Below are 24,590 nucleotides of genomic sequence, written 5' to 3'. Positions count from 1 at the left end.
GTATACAAACTGCTCCCAGCATTGGTTGGCCATGGCACAGTTTAAATGCAACACAATGTGTATTAAAAACAAGCTGGAACTTACCCTTACAGGGATCCCATGTGTTTAGGCCATCTCTTCCTGGTGCATGGCACATTAAGATGGCTGTGTTCTGTGTCTTCTGGGGTCATGTCCCCAGGTGTGGAATTCTAGCACGAGCTCCTTTGCATATTAGGCCACACACCCCTGATGTAGCCAATCCTCCAACAGCTTACAAGGCTCTTTTTTGTAAGCTTTTGGAGGATTGGCTACATCAGGGGTGTGTGGTCTAATATGCGAAGGAGCTCCTGCTAGAATTCCACCCTTGCATGTACCTCTGTGTACTTTCCTTGCAGTGTGCATGTGGCAATCCAATTTCAAAATATGGAACCCTGTAAGGGCATTGTTGTGGTTGTATGCTTGGTATATGATGTCTCAATTGCTATTTTATATTTAAAAGGAAATAACGGCAGTTTACAAAAAAAACTACCACCAGTGTGAACAGTCTCAAAGCAGCCTAAACTGCAATCTGCAATCTAATCACAAAGACTTCATAACATATGAATTGGTTCTTCTTTTCACTCTATGCACCACTCCTCCAGCTACCTTTAAGGTATGTTAAAGGTGATGGGTGGATGGAAAAGTTGCACTAGATGGTGATGGGACTGGTGGGGGAGGAGACAGAGCCAAGCTCCAGCTGCTTCCTGTTAAGTCTGAGCAATGGTCACAGCGGAAAGGGTTAGCGGGTGCTTCTGTCTCTTCCTTAGAGGCATGTGTTTATTTGAAACAACTTTGCTACTAGCAGCTCCAGGCTCAAGAGAGAGGAAGGTTGGGACAGCAAAAAAGATACTGAAGGAGGTATTGGCTTTATATCCCAGTCTTCACTGTGAATCTGAGTGGCAGTGGCTTACAATCTCTGCCTGCCTCCCCCACAACAACACCCTGTGAAATAAGCGGGGCTGAGAGAGCTCTCACAGAAGCTGCCCTTTCAAGGACAATTCCTACAAGAGCTATGGCTAACCCAAGGCCATTCCAGCAGCTGCAAGTGGAGTGGAGACTCAAACCCAGTTTTCCCAGATGAGAGTCCGTGCACTTAACCACTACACCAAACTGGATCTCTGGCTGAGATGTGAAAGGAAATAGAATACATAAGAGGAGTATCTAGGGTTGCCATCCTCCAGTTGGGGCCTAGAGATCTCCCAGAATGACAACTTCAGCTCTTCTACTGCAGGCCAGCACAGCTTACCCTCTGAAACTAACTTATCTCCAGACTACAGTTGCACCAGGTAAAATGGCAACTTTGGAGGGCGGACTCTATGACATTAAATCCTGCTGAGCTCCCTCCCTTCACCCTCCTCTCCCTTGGTTCCACCTCCAAATCTCCAGGAATTTCCCCACAGAGTTGGTGTCCCTACCACTCTCAGTCAAGGGGAACTACTCCAAGCCAAGGGTGTCAAACATGCAGCCCAGGGGCCAAATCAGGCCCCTGGAGGGCTCCAATCAGTCCCCTGAGCAACTGGCTGTTGTCTGCTTCCTTCTCTCTCTTGCTTCCTTCTGCATTGCAGCTTGCTTTGATAGGTTTACAACTTACAGATACATACCTGAACAGCACACTCATGATTGCTACAGCACAGACATTGTCTCCAGATTTTGATGCACTAAGTATCAGTTCAAACTGTTAAATAAACAATATATTGCAAGAGTGCTAATCTTTTAAGCATGTTTTGTTTTTTTCAATTGTGTTTGTGTCCTTTATAAAGTTTATATCACTGCTATCTGGCATTTTATGATACACATGGCCTGGTCCAACAAGGTCTCATTTATGTCTGATCCAGCCCTCATGAGTTTGACACCCCTGCTCTAAGCTGTGGAGTCTTGTGAGTGAAATTCTACTTTGTTAGCTACTGGCATTAGAGTGAGTGATCTGGCTACTGCATCAATTTGTTTGTTCAGGGACCGTCTTTCCTGAGCTAAGACAAAAACGTGTGAGCCGGAGACTAAAAAACTGTGAGCTAGCTCACGTTAACTCAGCTTAGAGGGAACACTGCTCCCGCCTTTTTTTGCTATCAAGGTGACTCTATAGGGTTTTGAGCCAAGAGGTGGTATTACCCACCTCTGCATCATGACCCTAGTATTCCTTGGAGGTCTCCCATCCAAATACTAGCCAGGGCTCACCCTGCTTAGCTTTTAGGCTCTAGCTAGCCTGGGCTTTCCAGCTCCTACTGCAGGGGTGGCCAAACTCGCTTATTGTAAGAGCCGCATAGAATGAACGTCAGATGTTTGAGTCACAAGGAAGGAAGAAAGGAGTATCTTAGCCCCACTGATGGACCTCCTGATGCCACCTGGTTGTTTTGGCCACTCTGTGACACAGAGTGTTGGCCTGGATGGGCCATTGGCCTGATCCAACATGGCTTCTCTTATGTTCTTGTGAGAGGAGGAAAGAAAGCAACTTTAAATGCATTCTTCAAGCCACTGACTGGTGATTTAAAGTGAAGATAAATGCCCTCCCCAAGCTGGTCAAGATGGTGGTGGGGGCTTTGAGAGCCACACAACATGTGTGAGAGCAACAAGTGGCTCCCAAGCCAGTTTGGCCACCCCTGTCCTACTGTATCATCCTCACTACCACTTCACACACATCAGATAAAACCCATGGTGTGCAGGCTTTCATATTTTTACTTGACTGCCCTGTCAGAGTTCCCAGTCCTGCAAAGACAGGATATCTAAAGCCACCCACCACAATTCGTTTCAGTTGGATACATACTGGGAAACTCCGGAATGTGTCTAGTTACCTGAAAGTTTTCTTGCCCACCCTTCAAAAATGTAAAGTTTCAATCTATTGCCCTGAATGTTTCATGTAATTGAAATTTTTTCTTATGTGTACAGGGAAAGGGACTGGAAGACCCAACATGGACACTCAATAAAAACTTAAATATATTTCAATGGGAGATTCTACCTCCTACGGAGAAGCAAAAATAGAAGAGGGCCCCAGACAGAGCAGTCCTGTTGTAGTGACACACGTATCTGGGTAATGTTGGGTCAGCCTCACAGGGTGCATTCACATTGCACTACACATTAGTGTAGTGTAGTGTGAATGCACCCACACTCTCTCAGGCTAGCCAACCTCACAGGGCTGTTATTGTGAGTTTAAAATTGAGGAGGGGGAACAATGTGTTACTGTGGCTCTCCACTGGAGCGCAGAACAGGGCATAAGGATGAATAAAAACCCAGTAGTGTTCACAGCCTTAACCTGGAGACTCCCAGCTCTAAATACCAGCTTGGGAACCAGAACCATCCGGTTCTTTCTCAGATAGGTGGCCCCACTATAACAAAGATTCTATGAACCAGAAGTAAGAACTTTATTTTTATTTATATTTTATTGTTATTAATTGAATTTACATTACTTACAGTCCAGCTTTCTCACAGGGAATCATCCAAAAGAATGGAAGCATTCATAAGACTCATTAAAGCGGTACAGAAATTACATACTTAGGCTATACACACCGTAGTATGGACCGAGTTTCCTAATCATCTTAGTCAAGCAAGTTTGTAAAAACATTTTGTGCAGTGCAACCCTCTTACCTGCACAGAAAAAACACTTTTGAATACCGGTAGTTGCATTAAATAGTGGCTTACCTCATTCCCGTTCTATTTTACCTTCACAGCAACCCTGTGAGGTAGTTTAGGCTCCGAGTATGTCCCTCACCTGAGGTCACCTGGCAAGCTGCCATAGGAGAGTGGGGATTTAAGCCCGGGTTGGGCATTTCCTTGACAGACACTCTAACCACTACACCGGAGTTGGCCAAACTGTGGCTCGGGAGCCACACGTGGCTCTTTCACACATATTGTGTGGCTCTCAAAGCCCTTCTCCCACCCCACTACCCAGCTTGGAGAAGGCATTTAAAGTCTCTTTAAATCACTTCTCCAAGCCAAGCCAGCCAGTGGTTTGGAGAATGCATTTAAAGTTAAAGTTGCTTTCTTTCAGTCTTGTGCTCCCTCCCCCATCTCCCTCCCTTCATCTGACGTTCATGTCTTGCAGCTCTCAAACATCTGATTTTATTCTATGTGGCTCTTATGTTAAGCAAGTTTGGACACCCCTGCACTACATCATATCAGTTCCCATACAGCAGAAAAGGCTTGTTCTGAGATTTAATTGCATTTCTATGCTACCTCTTCCTAGTCCCCCTCCAGACACTTTAAAATAATGAATTATCAGTATAAAAATCCTCAAGCCATTAAAACAATTCATAACAAAAAACCAAGGTAGTTAAGGAAACATCAGAGTTCCTAAAACAGATTGACAATCCCACCCCACCATTATTTTCTGGGCTGCAGTTCTTTAGAAACCTGCTTGCAATTATTTAGAAACCAGATTGGTAAAATTAAAAAAAAAAAGACTTCAATAGGACTTACTTCTAAGTAAGCATGCCTAGGAGCAAACTGTTGCAGCAGCTTCTGGATCGAGGCCTAGCGCCTTCCCACCGTGACTCAGAAAACTCTTGCATTTTACTTCCCCACCTGCCTTTTTAGGTTTTGCGATTTGCTGCTTCGGAACAAGGAATGACAGGGAAGCGGGGCATTCAGGATGCAACACTGAAGCGAGGCATTCTATATTCTTGGTTTCCTCAGCAAGGAAGAAAAAACAGGCCTGGAAGATCAAAAAGATAAGCGTGGCCTCCACGGCTCCAGCAAGCCGCAACTTCAAGCCTGCGAAACTCTTCAAGGGCTGCCTCTATTTCCCTCCTTCCCTCTGTGGAAAAAAAAATGGTTAGATGTTGACAAGTTCTCTCTCCGAGCCTCCGTCTCCCCCCCTACCCCCCTTCTTCTTCCTCCTCTGATGAAAGGGGAGTGTTGGGGAATATATAGAGAGTAAATTCCCCAACAGGGAGAATGGGGGGGGGGGGGAGAGAAAAGCTTCCCTTACTTTGGCACGAATGTTAAATATAGTTTGGAAAAATAAATTTCACACATCGCTGGTCCTGTTGAAGATCTCCCGCCCTTTTGGTGGGTCGTAGGGATGGACGGAGAGGGCTTAGCTCTCCATGTGTGTGTTGGAAGGAAACAGTCGAAATCTCTTTCGGGGATTGGTGGTGGTGGGGAGGATAACCAAACATCGTTATTTTGTCGCCCAACTCTCTACCGTTTCCTGCCCGGGCTACTTTGACTGGGAAGTTGCCCTTTTCTTGTATCGAGAGAGAAACGGGAAGGCTTTCTCGCCGTCCCCCTCCACTCTTGCGCCCCGAGAGCCAGAAGAAGCGATTCGCTTTCAAACTCCCAGCAAAATCCCGTGGACTTCCCTCCCTCTTCTGAAGGAGCAGAGCTTCACTTTCCAGCCCAGAGAAAGGCTCGGCCAGGGAAGACAAGGGCAGGGCAAGGCAGGCAGGTAGTTTCCACACGCGCGAGTGGGAAGCGGTCGGGAAAAAGAAGTCAACCTGGAAAAGACTTGGGGGGTTCCCGACTTGTTTCTTTTTCTCTTTGTATGGCTCTTCCATTCAAACTCTGCAGCGTGTCTCCGGTAACCCTCCGCCAAGGAGGAGAGGGGTGGGTGGGGGAGAAAAATAGTCCCAAGCTACTCTTTCTGTCGGGGGGGGGGAGTATGTGTGGAAGGGGGGGGGGAGAGAAAGGCCAGAAGAAGTAGATTGCGCTTCCCGCGCCCTGCGCTCCGGTGACTCCGCTGGCTTTGCGCCTCACTCCATTGGCTTTCGCGTGCAATTGCCCCACTAGGGGGGGCAACTACCAAACTCCTACCTACCCCCCCTCCCGCGGTCTCTTTCCCCTCTCCAGCTACAATGTAGCCTGACGGAACGAGCTGTATCATTGGGCGTTGGAGTCGCCCAGCTCTCCCCCCCCAACCCACGTAGAGAGAGGAGGCGATACGCCTCCACCTAACCTGACGAACGGAAGCGCCGGGCTGGCTTGACGGGCGGAGCGGGGGAGCCTATGAGGAAGGAGGACGGCTGCCCAAAATGTGGGGGCGGCCAATGGGAGGCCGCGGGGGGCGGGCCCGGGGGCAGGCGAGCAGCTCAGGTTGGCAGAGCTCAGTCCCCAGCGCAGGGAAGTGCAAAGGGAGGGATGAGCCTCAAAGTTCGAGGCTGGGGCTCGTTGCAGGGAATTTAAAACTGCAACTGCGCCAGGGGGGCAAAGGAAGGGGGGCAGCCCAGCCTTGCAATCCTCCAGCACTTCCCAGCTGGTTTCTTCCCCCCCTTCCTTCTTTCTCTCCCTCCCCCCCCCAGTTTTTAAATATTATATATATATAAATCCTTTCTATTATTCCCCCCCCCCCGCAGATTTGGAGCTCTGATCTCTTTTTCCTTTACTTTCTTTACCCCCCCCCCCCCCACCTCCATGCCAGCCATGATAGAGAAGGGCGCAGAGGTCTCGGGGAAAAGACGAGGCAGGAACAATGCCAGCAGCACGGCGGGCGCTTCTAGCAACGCCTCTGCCGCCGCTGCCGCCGCCGGCGGGGCTCCCAACAGCAGTAACAATGGGAATCCGAAAAGTTTGGCAGCGGCAGCAGCGCCTAATGGGAATAGCAGCAGCAACAACTCCTGGGAAGAAGGCAGCTCGGGCTCGTCCAGCGACGAAGAGCACGGTGAGGATCGCGGGGGAGGGAATGAAAGACAATAAGAACCAGAACTTCGCTCGCGAAGCTTTTTTTTCTTCTTCTGGGTTTTGCACCCCCTTCCAAAGAAAAAACGATATTATTATTATTTTGCAGGGGGAGGCGGCATGAGAGTGGGATCCCAGTATCAAGCGGTCGTGCCCGACTTCGATCCCGGTAAGTCGAGCAAAAAAAAAAAAAAAGACTCCCCGAAAGAAGAAATGTAGCTTTGCAACGCCTGCCTGCCTGCAGGACCTTTTCTTTCCCGACTCTGCCAGCGGGCGCTGCCCTGGTGTTTCAATCTCTCTTGCCCTCTGGTGGGGGGGGGGGGGGCGGGGGGAGAGAGACCCGCGCCTAGGCCGATCCCGGGAGGGTTTACTCGGAAGTAAGCCCCGCCAAGCTCCGTGGGGTTTACTCGCGTGTAATGGTGCACGGGGGCGCAGTTCTTTTTAGGGTGCCCTCCAGACCGAAGGGTCGAGTGGTGGGGTGCGGAGTTAGAGCATTTTCTTCCCTTTTTTATTTTTGCAATGGGGGTACAGTGTAATTTTAAAGAAGTGGGAAGGGGAAACATCCGGCACCCCCGTGTGTGTCCTGCCCCCTCCCACCTTGAGAAAATAATAGCCCCAAAGGGAGTGGGGGTGGAGAGGGAAACGTGTTTGGGGAAGGTGCCAGATTCTCGGGTTTTACTTCTCTCTGTTAAATCTCATTAAAAGTACGTTCTTTTATGTCCCTCTTTTCTTTTCATTCTCCCAACACGAGTGTGGGGGGGCGGTTTTGGGGGGGGAGACAAGGAGAGACCTGGCTCAGTTCATCTGGTCGAGAAGAGTAAGGATTATTCTCCCCCCCCCCTTTGCTTTCAGGTGTGGCTAGTATTTTCACGTTCACATTGGCAGAGTGCAGGGGGGGGGGAGACTCTGTCCCTTTATGAGAATTGGTGCCAGTCTACTCCGGCAGACTCCTCCTCTCTCCTACCCCACTCCGCCCTCCAAAAAGAAAAATCAATTATTTTAGATGCAATTGACCTAAATCAAATCACTTAAAAGAATTAGTGGTTTATCTAATTGGATTTTCTTTTTTGAATGGCGCTGGGAGGGCCGGGGTTGCCCCACCTTTTCCCCTCATGACAAAATTTAGGGCGAGTGGAGTGGCGGGCGGGGTGGGGGAGGAGAATTGATTCATAATAATAAAGTCATTCCAGGGGGCACTTGGTTGACGGGGACAAACCAGGAAGCCAGGATTTGACCGGCAAGAGACAGTCAGGAGGGAAAGGTTTATCATTCTCTTTCTCTTGTGGCTCAAATATCTGGTACAACCGCTGGAAGTGGCAAGAACAGGAGGTGTTTTTTGCCATCTCAGGATGGACGGATTTATTGAAATCTTAGTTGCGGGGGATGGAGGGAGAGGAGGAGAATGGACTTCTCCATGTGCTTAGTCTTGCCTGTGCTTCAGTTTTCGGTAGACTCAATTTAAAAATGAGGAAACTGCACAAACAAAGGAATCCAAGTGTTACTGTAAGCGAACTAAAAAATGTGCTCCCTGTGTATGTTGGGGGAGCTATGCCTGGCTTTTTTTTTTTTAATAGCCAGAGTGGTTCACTTGCTCACGTTCAAATGTGAGCATTCTTATATTGTTCTTTTGTCACTGTAGTTTGATACCGTTCTCAACTATCTTCTAGTCTTAGCATGACAAGTGACTTGCATAGTGCTAACTTAATAGGATCCTCTGATTTTTTTTCAACTATTTGTTTTAACAGCAGAGAATTTGCTCCTTCATCTGCTTCCCAAAGCACATCATTTCTGTAGTGTAACCCTGAATCTCTCACTCCTAAGAATTCTTGCTTTCCCTCCGGCTCCTCCCAGTTGCAGTTTGTGTGACTGTATTTGTGTGCTTTGTAGAACTGCAGAAGCAGTGTCCCCCAGGAAGTCTCCAGTTCAAATCTTGTCTCTGGCTAGGAACTTGCCGGAAACGCAGTCCTTGTTAGGAAGTAACTCCCAGTGAGTACTTGTAAGTGAGGAGTGACTTCAGTTGTAGCCCAGGGCTATGTGGAAAAGGGTCTGGAAGCACATGAATTCTTAAATAAGTTGTGTTCTGTCCAACCTCCCCCCTCCTTGCAGTTTTCAGATATAAAAAAAGCATTCATTGTTGTAAGGACAACTGAGCAGTGTGCCACGTGTGGAATGAAATGCTCCATAAAGGGAAACTGTAGTATAAAACAACATGTTGAGTTCTTGTGCAGTCTTTATATGTTTTAGCATGATGGGATATTTATACTTCTGCCTTTCTTCTTCCACCTCCTGGATCTGTTAGTTATGGGTGTAAGCCATATATATATCTGCATGTGACACATGAATCCTACTTGCCACTGGTTGTTTGATGAATGTGCACACATCTGTTTGCCATGTATTTATGTGTGCATGCGGGGAAGTGATTTCCTTTTCTGGGTTTACATGGCAAAATAAGTGTTTATGTGTCTATGGTGTCAGTAACGTCAAAGGGGAATCCTGTGGTTAATTTCAATGCAGGAAACTCCTTTTGGGTGAAATCACGCTTAAGTAAGTGTGGTCTCTTTTGAAAAAAAACATTTTGCTCCCCACTGCTGTGTTTTGTATATTCAGTGGTCCAATCTTAGCAGCGTAGACTCAAATGGCTATTTGTGGCTCAGCAGGACAGCTGTTGTCTCTAAAGGGCCAGTGAATTTCTACGCTGCATTGTGATGTGGAGTAGGCTGTGGCTGAGGTTTGCACATGCCCCAGTAACTGGTTAAGCAATATCTATGGTAGGAAAAAAAAATTTAAGCTGTTTGAGACACGACGAACTGTCTCATGGCTTCCCTACAGGCCTGGGATGTGCCGTTAAAGTTGGGTGCAGAAATCTTTGAGAGGATCTTGGTCCTCCCCCAGAGTCTCAAGTTGTTTAACCAAACTTAGTTGGTAAAATGGTGTGTTGTTATGGATGAAGGCGCAATTCAGTTCTCTTTGTGGCATGACAGATGCTTTACTTCCATTGTACCAGGAACATCTGTAAGTGCGAACTGTGTAGAATGGGCTTATGTCATGGTTGACTTTGCACATGGTTCCCAGGTGTTAATTTCCGTGCTGCTGTCCCATCTAATATGGATTCATGCAGAGCTTTTTTTTTTGTAGCAGGCAGTCCTTTGCATATTAGACCACATATATCTGATGTAGCCAATCCTCCAAGAGCTTCCAAGGCTGTTTTTACAGGGCCTACTGTAAGCTCTTGGATTGGCTACATCAGGGGGGTGTGTGGCTTAAGGAGTTCCTGCTACAAAAAAAAAGCCCTGGATTCATGTGACTGGGTCATGTGACGGCTCCCATAATGCAATTGGTTTGTATGTTCTTCTGTGTTTAGTTGGGGCAGTTCTGAAGCAGTTTATTTTGCTATTTGTTTATTAAACTGAATTTATTAGGCTGCCCTTCCCTGTGTTGTGGAAAAAATTAAAATTGGTCCCCTAATTGCCCATCACCCTGCAAGGAGGGCTCAGGGCAGCTTACAACAAAAACAGGTACAACGAATAGTTTGAATTAAAGTCAACATTTAAAAACTCTAAAAACATATCAACATATGGAGTGATATACTTCTAAGATGGAAGAAAGAAGCTGTATGTGACTGAAGACTGGAAGTTCACCATTCAAGTAAATCCTTTGTGTTGGTGTAACTCATAACCCCCCCCCCCCCACCCCCGTCCTTATTTTAAAGCTTGAACTGAGTCTTGCTAGAAATTCTAATATTTTATCGCATGGTTTGAGAACCTGTTGGTTGTAAATGAAATACTTGAGCGAATGGTGAAATTTCCCCACTGGCTTGCAGGTTACCAAATTAGTAACCTGCAGAGCTCTTTTGTAGCAGGAGCTCCTTTGCATATTGGGCCACTCCCCCCCCCCTCCACGTAGCCAATTCTCCAAGAGCTTACAACAAGTCCTGTAATAAGAGTGCTGTAAGCTCTCAGAGGATTGGCTTCATCCAGGGCGTGTGGCACAATATGCAAAGGAGTTCCTGTTACAAAAAATGCCCTGCAGGTTACTGACTTGGCCTTGGTCCAGGGAATCCTGCTACCAAGATGCAAGAGACAGCATGCATACAAGGAGGATTTTTACTTTTTGCTGTCTCTCTCTTCTCTCCTCCCATTTTAAAAAGGAGTTAGGCCTGTAAGCCTGTTTTGGGAAAAGTGAGTTGAAGTTTACTTCACATACAAATGTCCCCTGTAGAGCTCTGGTAGATGGAAGAACGTGTGGCACCTTTTATCCTCGAAGTTTCATTTTCAACCCACCCTCCTAATGAAGTTCTCTACTAATTGGAGAGAAGATCTGTCAAATTACTCCATACAACCTGACACTGAGGTGTTGCTTGATTCACACAAATGTCAGAAATGTCAAATGGATCTTTCCCAGAAGTATTTTTGTTCTTGAATGTCAGCAATTCTCTCTTCCCCCCCCCTCCCTTTAATGGTATTGTTTAAGCCTCTCCCTGAAGCATTAAGGAAACAGTTTATCTAATCAGTTCTGAGAAGAAATCCCAGGCACTTTGTTTCTTACAGATTTGATGCTGTTTTCTAAAAACTAGAAACCCTGCCCCCCTACACCTTGTCGTTTAACCTAGAGTGACTGTTTTATTTTAAAGTGGTCGGTTTAACGATGGCACAGGAGAACAGGGTGTGTTCAGTGGATGTTGCCCAACAGTAATCTTTTAAGGTCTTGTCAGGCATGTGAAACTTTACAGTCTCCTTGTCTAGGCACCATCTTGGTTGTACGCAGAGCCTGCAGTGGCTATTTATTTAGTTATTAATTAAAACAGTTTGATCCTGCCTTTCTTTGCGAGTCAAGGCAGCTGACAATACCAGCTAAAACCTTAGATATAGCCCCAGCTGAATCCTACCTTTCCTAATCCCATAACCACCCTTTAAGTTCTGCTTCACTCTGATTTTTTTTTTTTATTTGGACAACTAGAGCGCATGTGCCTATGAGCTGTGTTTGTTTTAGCTCACTATCATGTTTTAAGTTGTTGGATGGACATTCAATGAAATTGCTGAGCAGTCCAGTTAGAACTGATAAAAGGAAGTACTTCTTCACCTAAAGGGTGATTAACACGTGGAATTCACTGCCACAGGAGGTGGCGGCTGCTGCAGGCATAGACAGCTTCAAGAGGGGATTGGATAGACATATGGAGCAGAGGTCCATCTGTGGCTATTAGCTACAGTGTACTATTGGGACTCTGTCTGGGGCAGTGATGCTCTGTATTCTTGGTGCTTTGGGGGCAACAGTGGGAGGGCTTCTAGTGTCCTGGCTCCATTGATGGACCACCTGATGGCACCTGGGGTTTTTTGCCACCGTGTGACACAGAGTGCTGGACCGGATGGGCCATTGGCCTGATCCAACATGACTTTTCTTATGTTCTTATACTGTGGTTGTTATGTATAATTTTATCTGGGCATTTTCCTGTTGTGACTCCCCCCCCCCACCCTGAGCTTGCTTGTGGGAGAGAGAGTGGGATATAAATCCCATAAAATGGGCCATTGGCCTGATCCAACATGACTTTTCTTATGTTCTTATACTGTGGTTGTTATGTATAATTTTATCTGGGCATTTTCCTGTTGTGACTCCCCCCCCCCCACCCTGAGCCTGCTTGTGGGAGAGAGAGTGGGATATAAATCCCATAAAATAAATAAATGAAAACAAGAGGGGCCTGACGTCTTGGTCGTGGGGGAGGAAGGTAAAGGAGATTGTTAGCCGCTCTAAGAGTCAGAGAGGAGGGCGGGACGCTGAGCTAGAGTCCACTTCATCAGTTGCGTTAAGTGAAGTTCTTAAAATGGTGGCTCAGCTGTATATATCCATGAATACTGAGAAGGGGAAATCCCCCCCAAACTGTGAATAGTAGCATTAAAAGGCCCACGTAGTGCCAAAGGAGCAGTAGGCTAGTTTCTTTCCTATATAGAGTCCAAATATGTACAGAATAAAAATAGTATTGCAGGGAAACAGAGCACAAAGATATTCAATGTGTAGACAATGAGTTATGAGTGTGTTTGTTGAGTGTTGTCGTTGGTTCAGACTTACGGTGACCCTGTGAATTAATGACCACCCAAAAAAGGTCCTGTCATCAGCCTTGCTATCTGAGGACTGCGGCTTCCTTAACTGAGTCAGTCTGTCTTCTGTTGGGTGTTCCTCTTTTCCTTCAGCCTTCTACTTTTCCTAACATTATTGTATTTCCAGTGATTCCGGTCTTCTCATAATGTGGCCAAAGTACAATAACCCCAGTTTAGTCGTTTTCACTCCTAGAGGAGAAGTCAGGCTTGATTTGATCTTTTTGGGCGTCCACGGTATCTGTAAAAAACTCCTCCATCACCACACTTCAAATGATTCCATTTTCTTCCTGCCAGCTTTCTTCACTGTCCAACTTTCACACCCACACATAGTAATGGGGAATACCATGGCATGAATTAATTTGATCTTGGCTGCCAGTGATGCATCCTTACACTGAAAAATTTTTCCTAGCTCATGGTTGCGCTTCCCAGTCTCTGAGCCTGTTTGGTGTAGTGGTTAAGTGTGAGGACTCTTATCTGGGAGAACTGGGTTTGATTCCCCACTCCTCCACTTGCGGCTGCTGGAATGGCCTTGGGTCAGCCATAGCTATCACAGAGCTTGTCCTTGAAAGGGCAGCTTCTGTGAGAGCTCTCTCTGCCCCACTTACCTCACAAGGGTGTCTGTTGTTGGGGAGGAAGATAAAGTGTGACCACTCTGAGATTCAGAGTATAGGGCGGGATAGAAACCCAGTGTCCTCGTTTTCATCTTCATTATTTTCTTCATCATCTTTGTTGTTGCGGAGGAAGGTAAAGGAGATTGTGAGCCTCTCTGAGATTCGGAGTGGAGGGCAGGATATAAATCCAGTATCTTCAGTCTCCTGATTTCTTGGGTGCAGTCTCCTTTCTTGTTGACGATATAGCCAATGAATAGAAAATCTTGGACAATTTCAATTTCTTTGCCAGCCTTAAAGCTGTATAATTTTCCAGTAGTGATTTCTTTTGTCATCTTGATGTTTAGCTGTCATCGTGATTTGGCAAATTCTCCTTTAACCTTCCCTACTAGTTGTTTCAGGTCTTCACTGTTTCCTTCCAGTAATGTCATCTGCATATTTAAAATACTTAACGTTCCTTTCACCAGTTTTCACACTACCATCATCTAAAGCTATTCCAGCATGATATGTTCCGCACATAGACTGAACAGATAGGGAGATAAAATGCATACTTGTCTGACACCTCTGCCAATTGGAAACCGTTCTGTTTGTGTTCTGCTCTAACAGCAGCCTTTTTTCTAGTATATAAGTTGCACATCAAAACTAACCGATGTTGTGGCACACCCATTTCTTTTAAAACCAACCATAAGTTATACACTTGCATTGAATCTAAAAACATCTTACCTATTAACACAACTTACCTTCAGTTTCTCTCACTAGAATTCTTTCTAACTAATTGCTATCCCTTCTTTCTCTTTAAATATTCCCTTTTGTTTGGCTTGGGATGGAGCAAGGCATTATTCTTAGCTTAAGAGTCAAAATTCTAGTCCAATTACCAGTTAATTTATCCTTAGAAGATATTTATTTATTTATCTATCGATTGATTGGTGAACTGGAAATTATCTTAAATGCTAAATAAGATGTTCTAACAGTGTTATATATACCATAGTTCTTTATGCATAGTAGAATTTTGTTATATATGGAATTTATCTGCTGGATACTACTTCACCCAACAAAGTTCTGTATAACTTGGAATTTCTAAAATAAACTTATCATATGTTAGAAAAAATAGTTAAGCATGAGGAACTCTGCAATCATTTTTTCAAGCTTTGCTTGTCGTTGATTTTGTTGAGGGCCCGTGTTGTGTAGTTAAGAGTGTTGAGCTAGGATCTGGGAGACCCAGGCTCGAATCCCTACTCCGCCATGAGAGCTCTGTGGGTGACTGTGGGCCAGTCAGCCAAACCTACCTCATAGGTTGTTGTGAGGATACAAGGGATGAGAAGAGAATTATGTGAGCTGTTTTGAGGTTCCCAGCAGGGAAGGAAGATGGGTATAAATGAAATAACATAGGCTTTTGGCCATCCCCTTTTCCCAGCTTGTTCTTCAATCTTATTCTTTCAAGACTAACACTTTTTGGAGTGGTTCAAAGCAGGGCTTTTTTTGTAGCAGGAATTCCTTTGCACATTGGGCCACACACTCCTGATGTAGCCAATCCTCCAAGAGCTTACAGGGCTCTTCTTGCAGGGCCTACTGTAAGCTCCAGGAGGATTGGCTACATCGGGGTGTGTGGTCTAATATGCAAAGGAGTTCCTGCTATAAAAAAAAGCCCTGGTTCAAAATTTTCTAGCTATGTGAAAGGAGCGCTGTTTGACAGGGCATGAGAATCCTTGCGTTAGGCCGAGTCTGGCTTGTTTCCTTAATTGCTCAGCAGTTCTCATTCCTAACTGTAAATTTGCTAATTGAAGATCAACCGTGCCCTTGGATAGTAGGTTTTTTGAGGCTTACTTCTGTTCAGATAACAATGTTATCTGGCCTCTTCTGCAGTAACTACTTTACTGGGAAGTGGTGATTGTTCACGCACTTTCTGTCCGAAGAGGCTTATGCTTGTTTGTATTCGTTTTCCCTTGTAAATACTCTCTATTCTTCTTGGGAAAAATGTATTTTGACTTCCACTTCCTGCAGTCTCTTCCTTTTTTTCTTTAGCGTCTTTACACCACTTGTTTCTACAGCGCTTTCAGGGTGTGCTGTTTTTTGACCACTGGCTCCAAAAACATGTCAGTTTGCTTGAGAGAGAAGAGCACAAAAGGAAACCATATTTTACTTTCGCTGAATGAACTGAAATAGCTAACGGATCTTTGGATGGGAGCTTTTATTTGGCTATTTATACTCTCGGTTGTTTTTCTTCTTCTCAATAAGGAGAACAGACCTAACCTAGTGGCTTCCAACATTGTACGGCCTGCTTCCATTTTGTCCTCTCAACGACAGCCCTGTGAGGTAGGTTAGGCTGAGAGAGTGACTGACTTCAGCCCATTTGGTGAGCTTTCATAGTGGAATGGAGATTTGAACGTGCAACTCCTAGAGCTCCATTTGACTCACTCAGTACTACAGCACGTTGGCTGATTCAAAATGCATAATTTCTTTCACTTCCCTAAAAGCATCCGTGGTTGCTCTGAGCTTGAATAACTTATTTGGAAGCACTGTTAGGCTTTCTTGGTAAGACACATTCAGTAATTTAGTGTGGGGTTAAATGCAAACCTCTGTTTTTCATGTAAGTGACCTGGCTCCTATGGGGCAATAGGCAGGGATGTTCTTTCAGGTCGTAGCTGACATTTGCTACGCATGTTGTTCAAGAAACCTCGACTACTAGCAAATTCTGATTATGAAACATGTCTGTGGGCTGAAATTTTGGAAGTCTGTAATGTATTGCACACACAAGGTGTGCCTGTTCTGCTTTCAGGGAAAGAAAAAGTTCTCGCAAGGAATGAAGGAGGTACTACCCCAAAAGGAGGAATGTGGCTCCGTGGAAGAGCCTTTGCTTTGCACACAGAAGTTCCCCGGTTCAGTCCCTGGCATCTTCAGTTAAAAAGAATCAGGTAGCAGGTGAGGTGAAAGACCTGGGCCTCTGGATTGCTGCCGCCAGTAGACAATACTGACCTTGATGGACCACGGATATGACTCAGTATAAGGCAGCTTCTTGTGTTCAGAAGTGAAAGAAGCAGGAAGTTACAAGGAAGGATATGGCTGCTGTGTTCCTTTCTCACGCTTGTTGGACCATTGTGAGACTGGGGCAACGGATAGGGATTGTACTGTTAGTGGGAAATGATCTGTGTTTGGGAATGCAAGCTAGGCTTGTATTATCAGCATGTGTGTGCATTCTTCCCCTCCCCCTCGTCTCAGGAAGAAGCAAGGTGGAAATTGAACTAAAATGATATTCGACTTCCTTGTGGCACAAACAAAAAACCTGCCCTTACAGATTGCTTTTCAAGGATTCCCTGTTGCTTGTAATCAGATGAACCTTGAACCTTTTGCTGCTGAGGGGCTTCTGTGCAGCTGGTTCAGGAGTTTAAAATCTCATGTGTAATTATCGCATTGAAAACTGTGCACCTTTCAGAAACTAGCACAGCATTCCTTGCTCGCTGTTTGTAATCTGGGGGAGCATTCCAAAACTTTATTTGGTTCACATTTATACCCCACTTTTCTCTCTGGCGGGGACCAAAAGTGGCTTACATCATTCTGTTTTCCTTCACTATACTCACAACAACCCTGTGAGGTAGGTTAGGCTGAGAGTGCGTGACTGGCCCAAGGTCACCTAGGCTTTGTGGCTGAGCAGGGATTCGAACCTGGGTCTCCCAGGTCGTAGTTTGACACTGTTAAGTACTACATGACACTGGTGACATTTTGCCCAATGTTTAAAGTGGAGCAGTGTGTTCTGTCACCTTGTTTCTTTGAATGTGTGAACGGGACTTGAGTAGTCTACTCTGTGTAAAGTGCTGTCAAGTTGCCGCCCACTCATGATGACCCTGTATGGTTTTCAAGGCAAGAGATGAACAGAGGTGGTTGGCCATTGCCCGCCTCTTCTTAGTGATCCTGGTATTCCTTGGTGGTCTCCCATCCAAATACTAGCCAGGGACAACCCTACTTAGCTTCTGAGATCTGACAATTCTAGCCTGGGCCTTCAGGTCAGGGCAGCTTAGTCTCTACTAAGTATATAAACTTAACCCAGTGGTATCTGTTTTCCTGAATTCAGTAACATCATGAGAACATAAGAAGAGCCCTGCTGGATCAGACCAGTGGTCCATCTACTCCAGCATCCTGTCTCTCACAGTAGCCAGCCTGTTCCTTTGGAGGGCCAGCAACAGGACACAGAGGCCAAGACCTTCCCCTGATGTTATCTTCTGGCTCTGGGATTCAGAGGCTTATCACCTCTGAATGTGGAGGTTCCCCTCAGTCTCCATTGCTAGTAGGCATTTATAGAGTTATCCTCCATAAATCTATCTAATCAATTTTTAAAGCTGTTTATTCTTGTGGCCCTTGCTACATCCTTCAGCAGCAGGTTCCACATTTTAATAATTCTCTGTGAAAAGTAGTATTTTCTTTTGTCTGTCCTGAACCTACTGCCCATCGGTTTCATTGGATACCCTCAAGTTCTAGTATTTGTGGGGAGGGAAAAGAATGCCTCTTTGTCAGTTCTGTCTACCTCATGCATAATTTTATAAACCTCTATCACATCTCACCCTTAGTCAAACTGAGAAGTCCCAGACTCTTCAGCCTTTCCTTATAGGCAAGGTGTTCCAGCCTGCTAATCATCTTCATCGCCCTCCTTTGTACTTTTCCCAATTCTGTGATGTCTTTTTGAGATATGGTGACCAGAACCACGGGTGGAATTCTAGCAGGAGCTCCTTTGCATACAAGGCCACACACCCCAATGTAGCCAATCCTCCAAGAGCTTACAAAAAAGAGCCTTGTAAGCTCTTGGAGGATTGGCTACATCAGGGGTCCTGCTAGAATTCCACTCCTGACCAGAACCATACACTGTTCTCCAAATGAGGCCTCATCATAGATCTATCTATACAGGGGGATTACAATATCTTCCATTTTATTCTCAATCCCTTTCCTAATAATCCCTAACATAGAGTGTGCTTTTTTCACCACTGCAGCACACTGGGTTGACACTTACATTGAGCTATCCACTATCACACCAAGATCTTTTCCTCTCTCAGTCTTAGCAAGTTCAGATCCCATTAGCCTGTACTTGAACTTGGAATGTTTTGTCCCAGTCTGTATCACCTACTTACCAACACTGATCTTCATTTGACGCATTGTTGGTGATTCTTCCCATTTGTGATAGTCTCTTGAAGCTTTTCACTGTCATCCTTGGTTTCCCCCATCCTGAATAATTGAGCATCATCTGCAAATGTGGCCACTACCCTACTCACCCTTAGTTCCAGACCATTTATGAATAAATGGTGTAGTATTCATTTATGAATAGTACTGGCCCCTGTACCAATCCACTGCTTACTTCCCTCAGTTATGAGAACTGTCCATTGATTCCTACTCTTTGCTTCCTGTCATTTAACCAGTTTTTAATCTGCAAGTTTTTAATCTCTTATCCCATGACTCAGGAGCCTTTGGTGAGGTACCTTGTCAGAAGCCTTTTGGAAGTCCAAGTATATAATATCTACCAGATCAGTGTTATCTATATGCTTGTTCACTTTTTCTGAGAACTCCAAAGGGCTGGTGAGGCAGGACTTCTTTTTGCAGAAGCCATGCTGATTTTCCTTTAGATCCCTCCGTGCTTGCCAGGAAACTAAGTTGTTGGGCCTTGGGAGAAAGCCCTTGCTGCACCATTCTTCCTGAATGAACAGGAAGTATCGTCCTGTTCTTTCTTTAGTTTGCTGATGTTACACTCTGCAGCGTCTTAGTTTGGTGCGGAAATTGCAGTATTGCCAGATGTCAAGCAATATATTATGGGGAGTACAGCTGTAAAGAATTGTGTGGGAGAAAATGATGTTTTTGATTTAGCTGTAACCATGATGGATTATGGGAGCCACTTTACAGTGTGTGTTCTCTCTCTCTCTCTCCCTGCCCCCCCCCCCCAACTTGTAGAGCTTTCTGTGCCCCATGGTTTATATGTGGGTTCATAAGTATTGCAAATGTCTCTGGGAAGGGTTGAAGAGGTCATACATGTGGGGCTCCGAACACCATTCTGTATGGGAGGAATGGATACATGCAAACCAAATTCTTGGGGCAAGGGTTTTTTTCTGTAAAAACATATAGAAGTGTTGCCACAAACTTAGAGCTTTAATTCTTCTATATCTGCTCTTTAAATGGATTCATTTAGTGGGTTTTTATTCCGCTCTTCCTTAAAGAAGCTCAGTGGTGGGGGAGGAGGGTTTTCTGTTCTGCATTTTATCCTCACAACAGCTGTGTTTTAGGTAATTTAGGCTGCAAGGAAATGATAGGCCAAAGATTGCCTGGTAAGTTTCACGGGGAAACCCTGCCAGGACCTGGGGTCTTGCAACACAGAGAGAGTAACAAGGCAAAAGGACAAAAAAAAATCAAAGGTACATAACCCACCATGAAAACCAGCTTGGAGTCTGGCAACCTTATCTCAGTGTTCCCTCTAAGCTGAACTTGTGTGAGCTAGCTCACAGTTTTTTAGCCTCCAGTTCACACATTTTTGTCTTAGCTCAGGAAAAATGGCACTAGAGCCAACTAATATATGCAGTAGGTCACAGCTTTAATTTTTGCTCACAAGACTCCATAGTTTAGAGGGATCATTGTAATGCTGTTCAGTTGGCAGTATTGTTGTTATGCGGCTGGACTGGTGGTTTTAACTAACTGTTTTTCACTGGAAGGATTTCATATCATGCTCACACACTTGTGATAAAACTGGGAGGGTACAAGCTTAAGCCCAAGGAAATATGGAATAATTAAAAGGGACTGTTCTCTTTTTAAGGGGGTGGGAGAAGAGGCATTTACATGGGCATTTAAACAAAAAGCAATTGAATAAAAAGCTGTTATCTTTTATCTTCTTGGGAGTAGTTGTCATCAAGTGCCTTCTCTTCTGGCTCTTTTTTATGGCATATTTAAACTGCTGAATGAAGCTACAGCTCAGCTGTGGGTTTGGCAATCTGAATAGCTGTTGAGTGTTTACCATTTTTATGCATCACCTTGTTGAGCGTAAAGTATGGGCTCCTAAAATAACTCTTTATTTTTGTCATCTACTGATGCAGCAAGTGACGAGGGTCTTGTTCTTTCAATAGCATATCGTATGTCAGGAGTGTCAAACGTGTGGCCCGGGGGCCTAATCAGGTCCCTGGAAGGCTCGTATCAGGCCCCCAAGCAACTGGCTGTCATCTGCTTCCTTCTCCCTCTCTCTTGCTTCCTTCTGCATCACAGCTTGCTTTGCCAGGCTTGCTCATTTGCATGCCAGAGCTACAGAGCCACGCCTTTCTTCCTTCTAATGGCTGGGGCTCCTCCCTCTCCTGGTCCCCTGGGGAAGGAAGGAAAGAGCCGGAGCTTCCTGTGTCTGGTTCCCTGGATTGCATGGGAGAGATACAAAAAAAGCACTATTAAGATCAACAAGTGCTAACATTTTAAGCATTTTTTAAAAGTTTTTTTTAAAAAAATCTTTGTGTTTGTGTCCTTTATAAAGTTTATATCTGTGCTATCTGGCATTGCATTTTATGACACACATGGCCTGGTCTGACAAGGTCTCATTTATGTCTGGCCCTCATAACAAATGAGTTTGACACCCCTGATATTAGCCATCCTTGTGGGGAGGGAATTGATAAATTACTACTGTATATCAGGGGTGGCCAAACTGTGACTCAGGAGCCACATGGGGCTCTTTTAAACATATTGTGTGGCTCTTGAAGCCCCCCACTGTCCCGTCGGCCATCTTGAATAAGTCAGTTCTCTCTTTAAATAACTTATCCAAGCTAAGCCGGCTGATGACTTGAAGAATGCATTTAAAGTTGCTTGCTTTTTACTTCTCCCTCCCTATTCCCATCCATTTACCTCCCTCCCTGCCTGCCTTCCTTGCTTCCTTCCCTCCCTCCCTGTCTTCCTTCCTTACAGCTCTCAAACATCTGATATTCATGTCTTGCGGCTCTCAAACATCTGATGTTTATTCTGTGTGCCTCTTGCATTAAGCAAGCTTGGCCACCCTTGCTCTATAGTATTTACTAGCTATATCTGACTGTAATCTGTAAGCGAGGAAAAAAGCCTGAACACAGATTGGATCCATCGCAGGCAATCAGACCAGTGGAGTGTTATTTATTGCTTACTTTATCGTCCACCTTTGTCGCTGAGACACAAGGCAGATTACAAAATAGAAAAACAATGCATTCAAACAAAGACATCTAAGTAACGATGCAGTAGGACTGACTTACCATATTAGGTAAGGATTCAAACAAGAAACAGCAAGGCATACAATAAGCAGTGCAGAAACTGGATTGTGAAAGTAGCAAACACTGCATTAATGACGGGTTAAAACAACAAGCACCCTAATCTGGATGGTTCAGGCATGTCCAATCTTGGAAGCTAAGCAGGGTCAGCCCTAATTAATACCTGTACAGGAGATCACCAAGGTAAGTCCAAGGTTGTTATGCAGAGCCGGGCAATGGAAAACTACCCTTGTGTGTCTCTTGCCTTGAAAACTCTCAGTGTAACTTTCCCCTACCAATACAACAAGAAGTGTCTCATGAAAGCTCATCCTTTGGGCTCAGATTTTTGCTAGTAAACTACTAGCAACGCCATAGAGTCAGTTTGGTGTAGTGAGTAGGTGTAGTAGGAGAGCCAGTTTGGTGTAGTAGTTAAGTGTGCGGACTCTTATCTGGGAGAACTGGGTTTGATTCCCCACTCCTCCACTTGCACCTGCTGGAATGGCCTTGGGTTAGGCCATAGCTCTAGTAGAAATTGTCCTTGAAAGGGCAGCTTCTGTGAGAGCTCTCTCAGCCTCACCCACCTCACAGGGTGTCTGTTGTGGGGGAGGAAGGTAAAGGAGATTGTGAGCCACTCTGAGACTCTGAAATTTGGAGTAGAGGGCAGGATATAAATTCAGTGTCTTATTGTTATTGTTATTACTACATTGTGATATATAATGAAATAATTATGCAACTCACGGCCTGGTTGCTAACAGGCCACGGACCGGGACCGGGCCACGGACTGGGAGTTGGGGACCCCTGCTTTACGGTCACTGTGCAAACTGATTTATCTGTCTGTGGCTAGTGGGCTTCCAGAACAGATAATGATTAAAAATAAAGACGAACTGGGGCACTTTGTAAAGCTGCACTCCTTTTGGGAGTGTAGCTTGCTGAAGATTTGTCTGGTGGTCTCTATATCCTTTTGAAAGTTCAACAAAACGGGCACAGAGGCTCCTCCTCCTTGGAGTGGGGCAGGTCTTGAAACCGCCTATTTTCTTTCTTAGCTTGGTTAGTTTGTGTTAATTGTTCAAGCGCAAGGGTTCAAAATCCATGCAATTAAGACCTTATTATTCGCTTGGAGAACTTGTCTGTGATTGAGGAAAATTATGTAAGGAAGCTGATGGGGGGGCGGGTTTGCTTTCACCATCTTCATACTTTGTGTGCTTTTGCTGGACAGAGGTTGGACTTCTCCTGGCACTCAAACAGAAGGGGCACTGTTCTGCCGTAGCCATAACTCCTAAAGAGATTGGAGGTGCATGCACCAAGGAAAACTACTTGTGTGTGCATGTGCACGCGTGAGTTATATAAAATGGTCTTCTGAAATGGGTATAGGATGCAAATCATATTGCACAGTTCTGGCCTGCTTTCATCTTCTGACACCCCAGGCTGAGGAAGGAGGAGAAGGAGGATATTTGGATTTATACCCCACCCTTAACTTGGGAGTTTCAGAGCGGCTTACAGTCGCCTTCACTTCCTCTCCTCACAACAGGCATGCTGTGAGGTAGATGGGGCTGAGAGAGCTGCTGCATGTGGAGGACTGGGGAGTCAAACCCAGCTCTCTAGATTAGAGTCTGCTGCTCTTAACCACTACACCAAACTGGCTCTATACTCCAGTCTTTTATTCTGGCTTGAAAATAATAATCCTCGTATCCAGTTCTGCTTAAAAAAAAAAAAGTATTACTGTTTTAGAGATGCTACTAAGATCTTCAGAAACTTTTATTTATTGGATTTATATCCTGCCCTCCCTGCCAAAGTGGGCTCAGGGTGGCTCACAGCAAGTAAACCAAAACAATAACACAACAGATAAACACTAGAATTTAACAATTAGAACAGATTAAATAATAGCAATTAAAATAATTTAAAACAATTTAAAAACAGTTCTGGTGCTAGTATAGTAGTTACAATGTGTTCAGCAATGTTGGGCATTCTCTTATGCTATTATTCAGTTGAACAGGAGAGAAAAGCCAAACAGGCATCCATGTTAAGTCAACCTCTAGTTCTTCAAAATTCAATGTTTGTATAATACAACATTCATTGAAAAATAGCAGTGTACTACAAAGTGCAAAAGAGAATGACTGCCGAATCAACCATACATATATTCATATCCGACAGTCTGTTCCTTGAAGTTGGAATCGGGAAGTAGTATGCAATGCTGTGCAAATAAGAGTCCAATGCTTCAAATCTTCTTTGTTAGCTGGTATCAGGATGGAATGCAGCAAGGCAATAGAACGCAACAGGGATGCGCTAAATGCCCTGTTTCACACGAGGCTTCAACGAGCTTCAAAAATGACTAAAACCATTCATATTGGAGACCAACGCTCCTACATTCAGAAGAAAGACGAAGGCAAGTCGAAAGAGTGCTGTTTTATAGGCCTTGCGGAACTGGGCAAGGTCCCACAAGGCCCTTACTTCTTCTAGAAGTTGGTTCCACCAGTAGGGGACCGCAATAGAAAAGGCCCTTTCTCTAGTCGACTTCAATCTCGCCTCCCTTGGCCCGGGGATTCACAGTAAATTCCCAGATCTTCGTACCCTCTGGGGAATGCGTGGGGAGAGATTGTCCCTAAGGTAGACAGGTCCTCAGCCATATAGGGCTTTGAAGGTAATGACTAGCGCCTTGTAGTGAATCCAGTGTACTATTGGCAGCCATTGCAGCTCCCGCAGCCCTGGCTGTATGTGCTCCCGTATAGAGAGCCCCAATAATAGTCTGGCTGCCGCATTCTGCACCAACTGCAGTTTCCAGATTTGAGACAAGGGCAGCCCCATGTAGAGGGCTTTGCAGTACTCCAGTCTCAAGGTGACTGTAGCATGGATCACAGTTGCCAGGTCGCCATGCTCGAGGAAGGGGACCAACTGCCTTACCTTCCTAAGATGGAAAAAGGAGGATTTGGCAGTGGCTGCTGTCTGGGCCTCCATTGCAAATGTAGGCTCCAGCAACACCCCCAAGCTTTTGACTCTGGGTGCCGTTATTAGTGGCGCCCCATCAAAAGCTGGTAGGGGGATTTCCCTTCCCAGACTGCCGC

General features: G+C 45.2%; 2 protein-coding genes across 3 annotated transcripts in view; both read left to right on the top strand.

The window, feature by feature from the left end:
- Positions 1–24,590, top strand: part of WDR20 (WD repeat domain 20) — a 505,375-nt gene that overhangs the window by 404,606 nt on the left and 76,179 nt on the right. The gene's annotated exons all lie outside the window — the stretch shown is intronic.
- Positions 6,068–24,590, top strand: part of RCOR1 (REST corepressor 1) — a 213,538-nt gene continuing 195,015 nt past the window's right edge. The window contains exons 1-2 of one of the 2 annotated variants that reach the window (XM_060263077.1): positions 6,068–6,607; positions 6,734–6,793. In XM_060263077.1, the coding sequence (XP_060119060.1) occupies positions 6,361–6,607; positions 6,734–6,793 (307 nt within the window). In that variant the 5' untranslated portion in view covers positions 6,068–6,360. The remainder of the gene's footprint in view (positions 6,608–6,733; positions 6,794–24,590) is intronic. The other variant, XM_060263078.1, reaches the window with a different exon arrangement.

Source organism: Heteronotia binoei, chromosome 21 (assembly GCF_032191835.1).
Source record: "Heteronotia binoei isolate CCM8104 ecotype False Entrance Well chromosome 21, APGP_CSIRO_Hbin_v1, whole genome shotgun sequence".
NCBI classification, from domain to species: Eukaryota; Metazoa; Chordata; class Lepidosauria; order Squamata; family Gekkonidae; genus Heteronotia; species Heteronotia binoei.
This window is presented reverse-complemented; position numbering and strand designations above follow the sequence as displayed.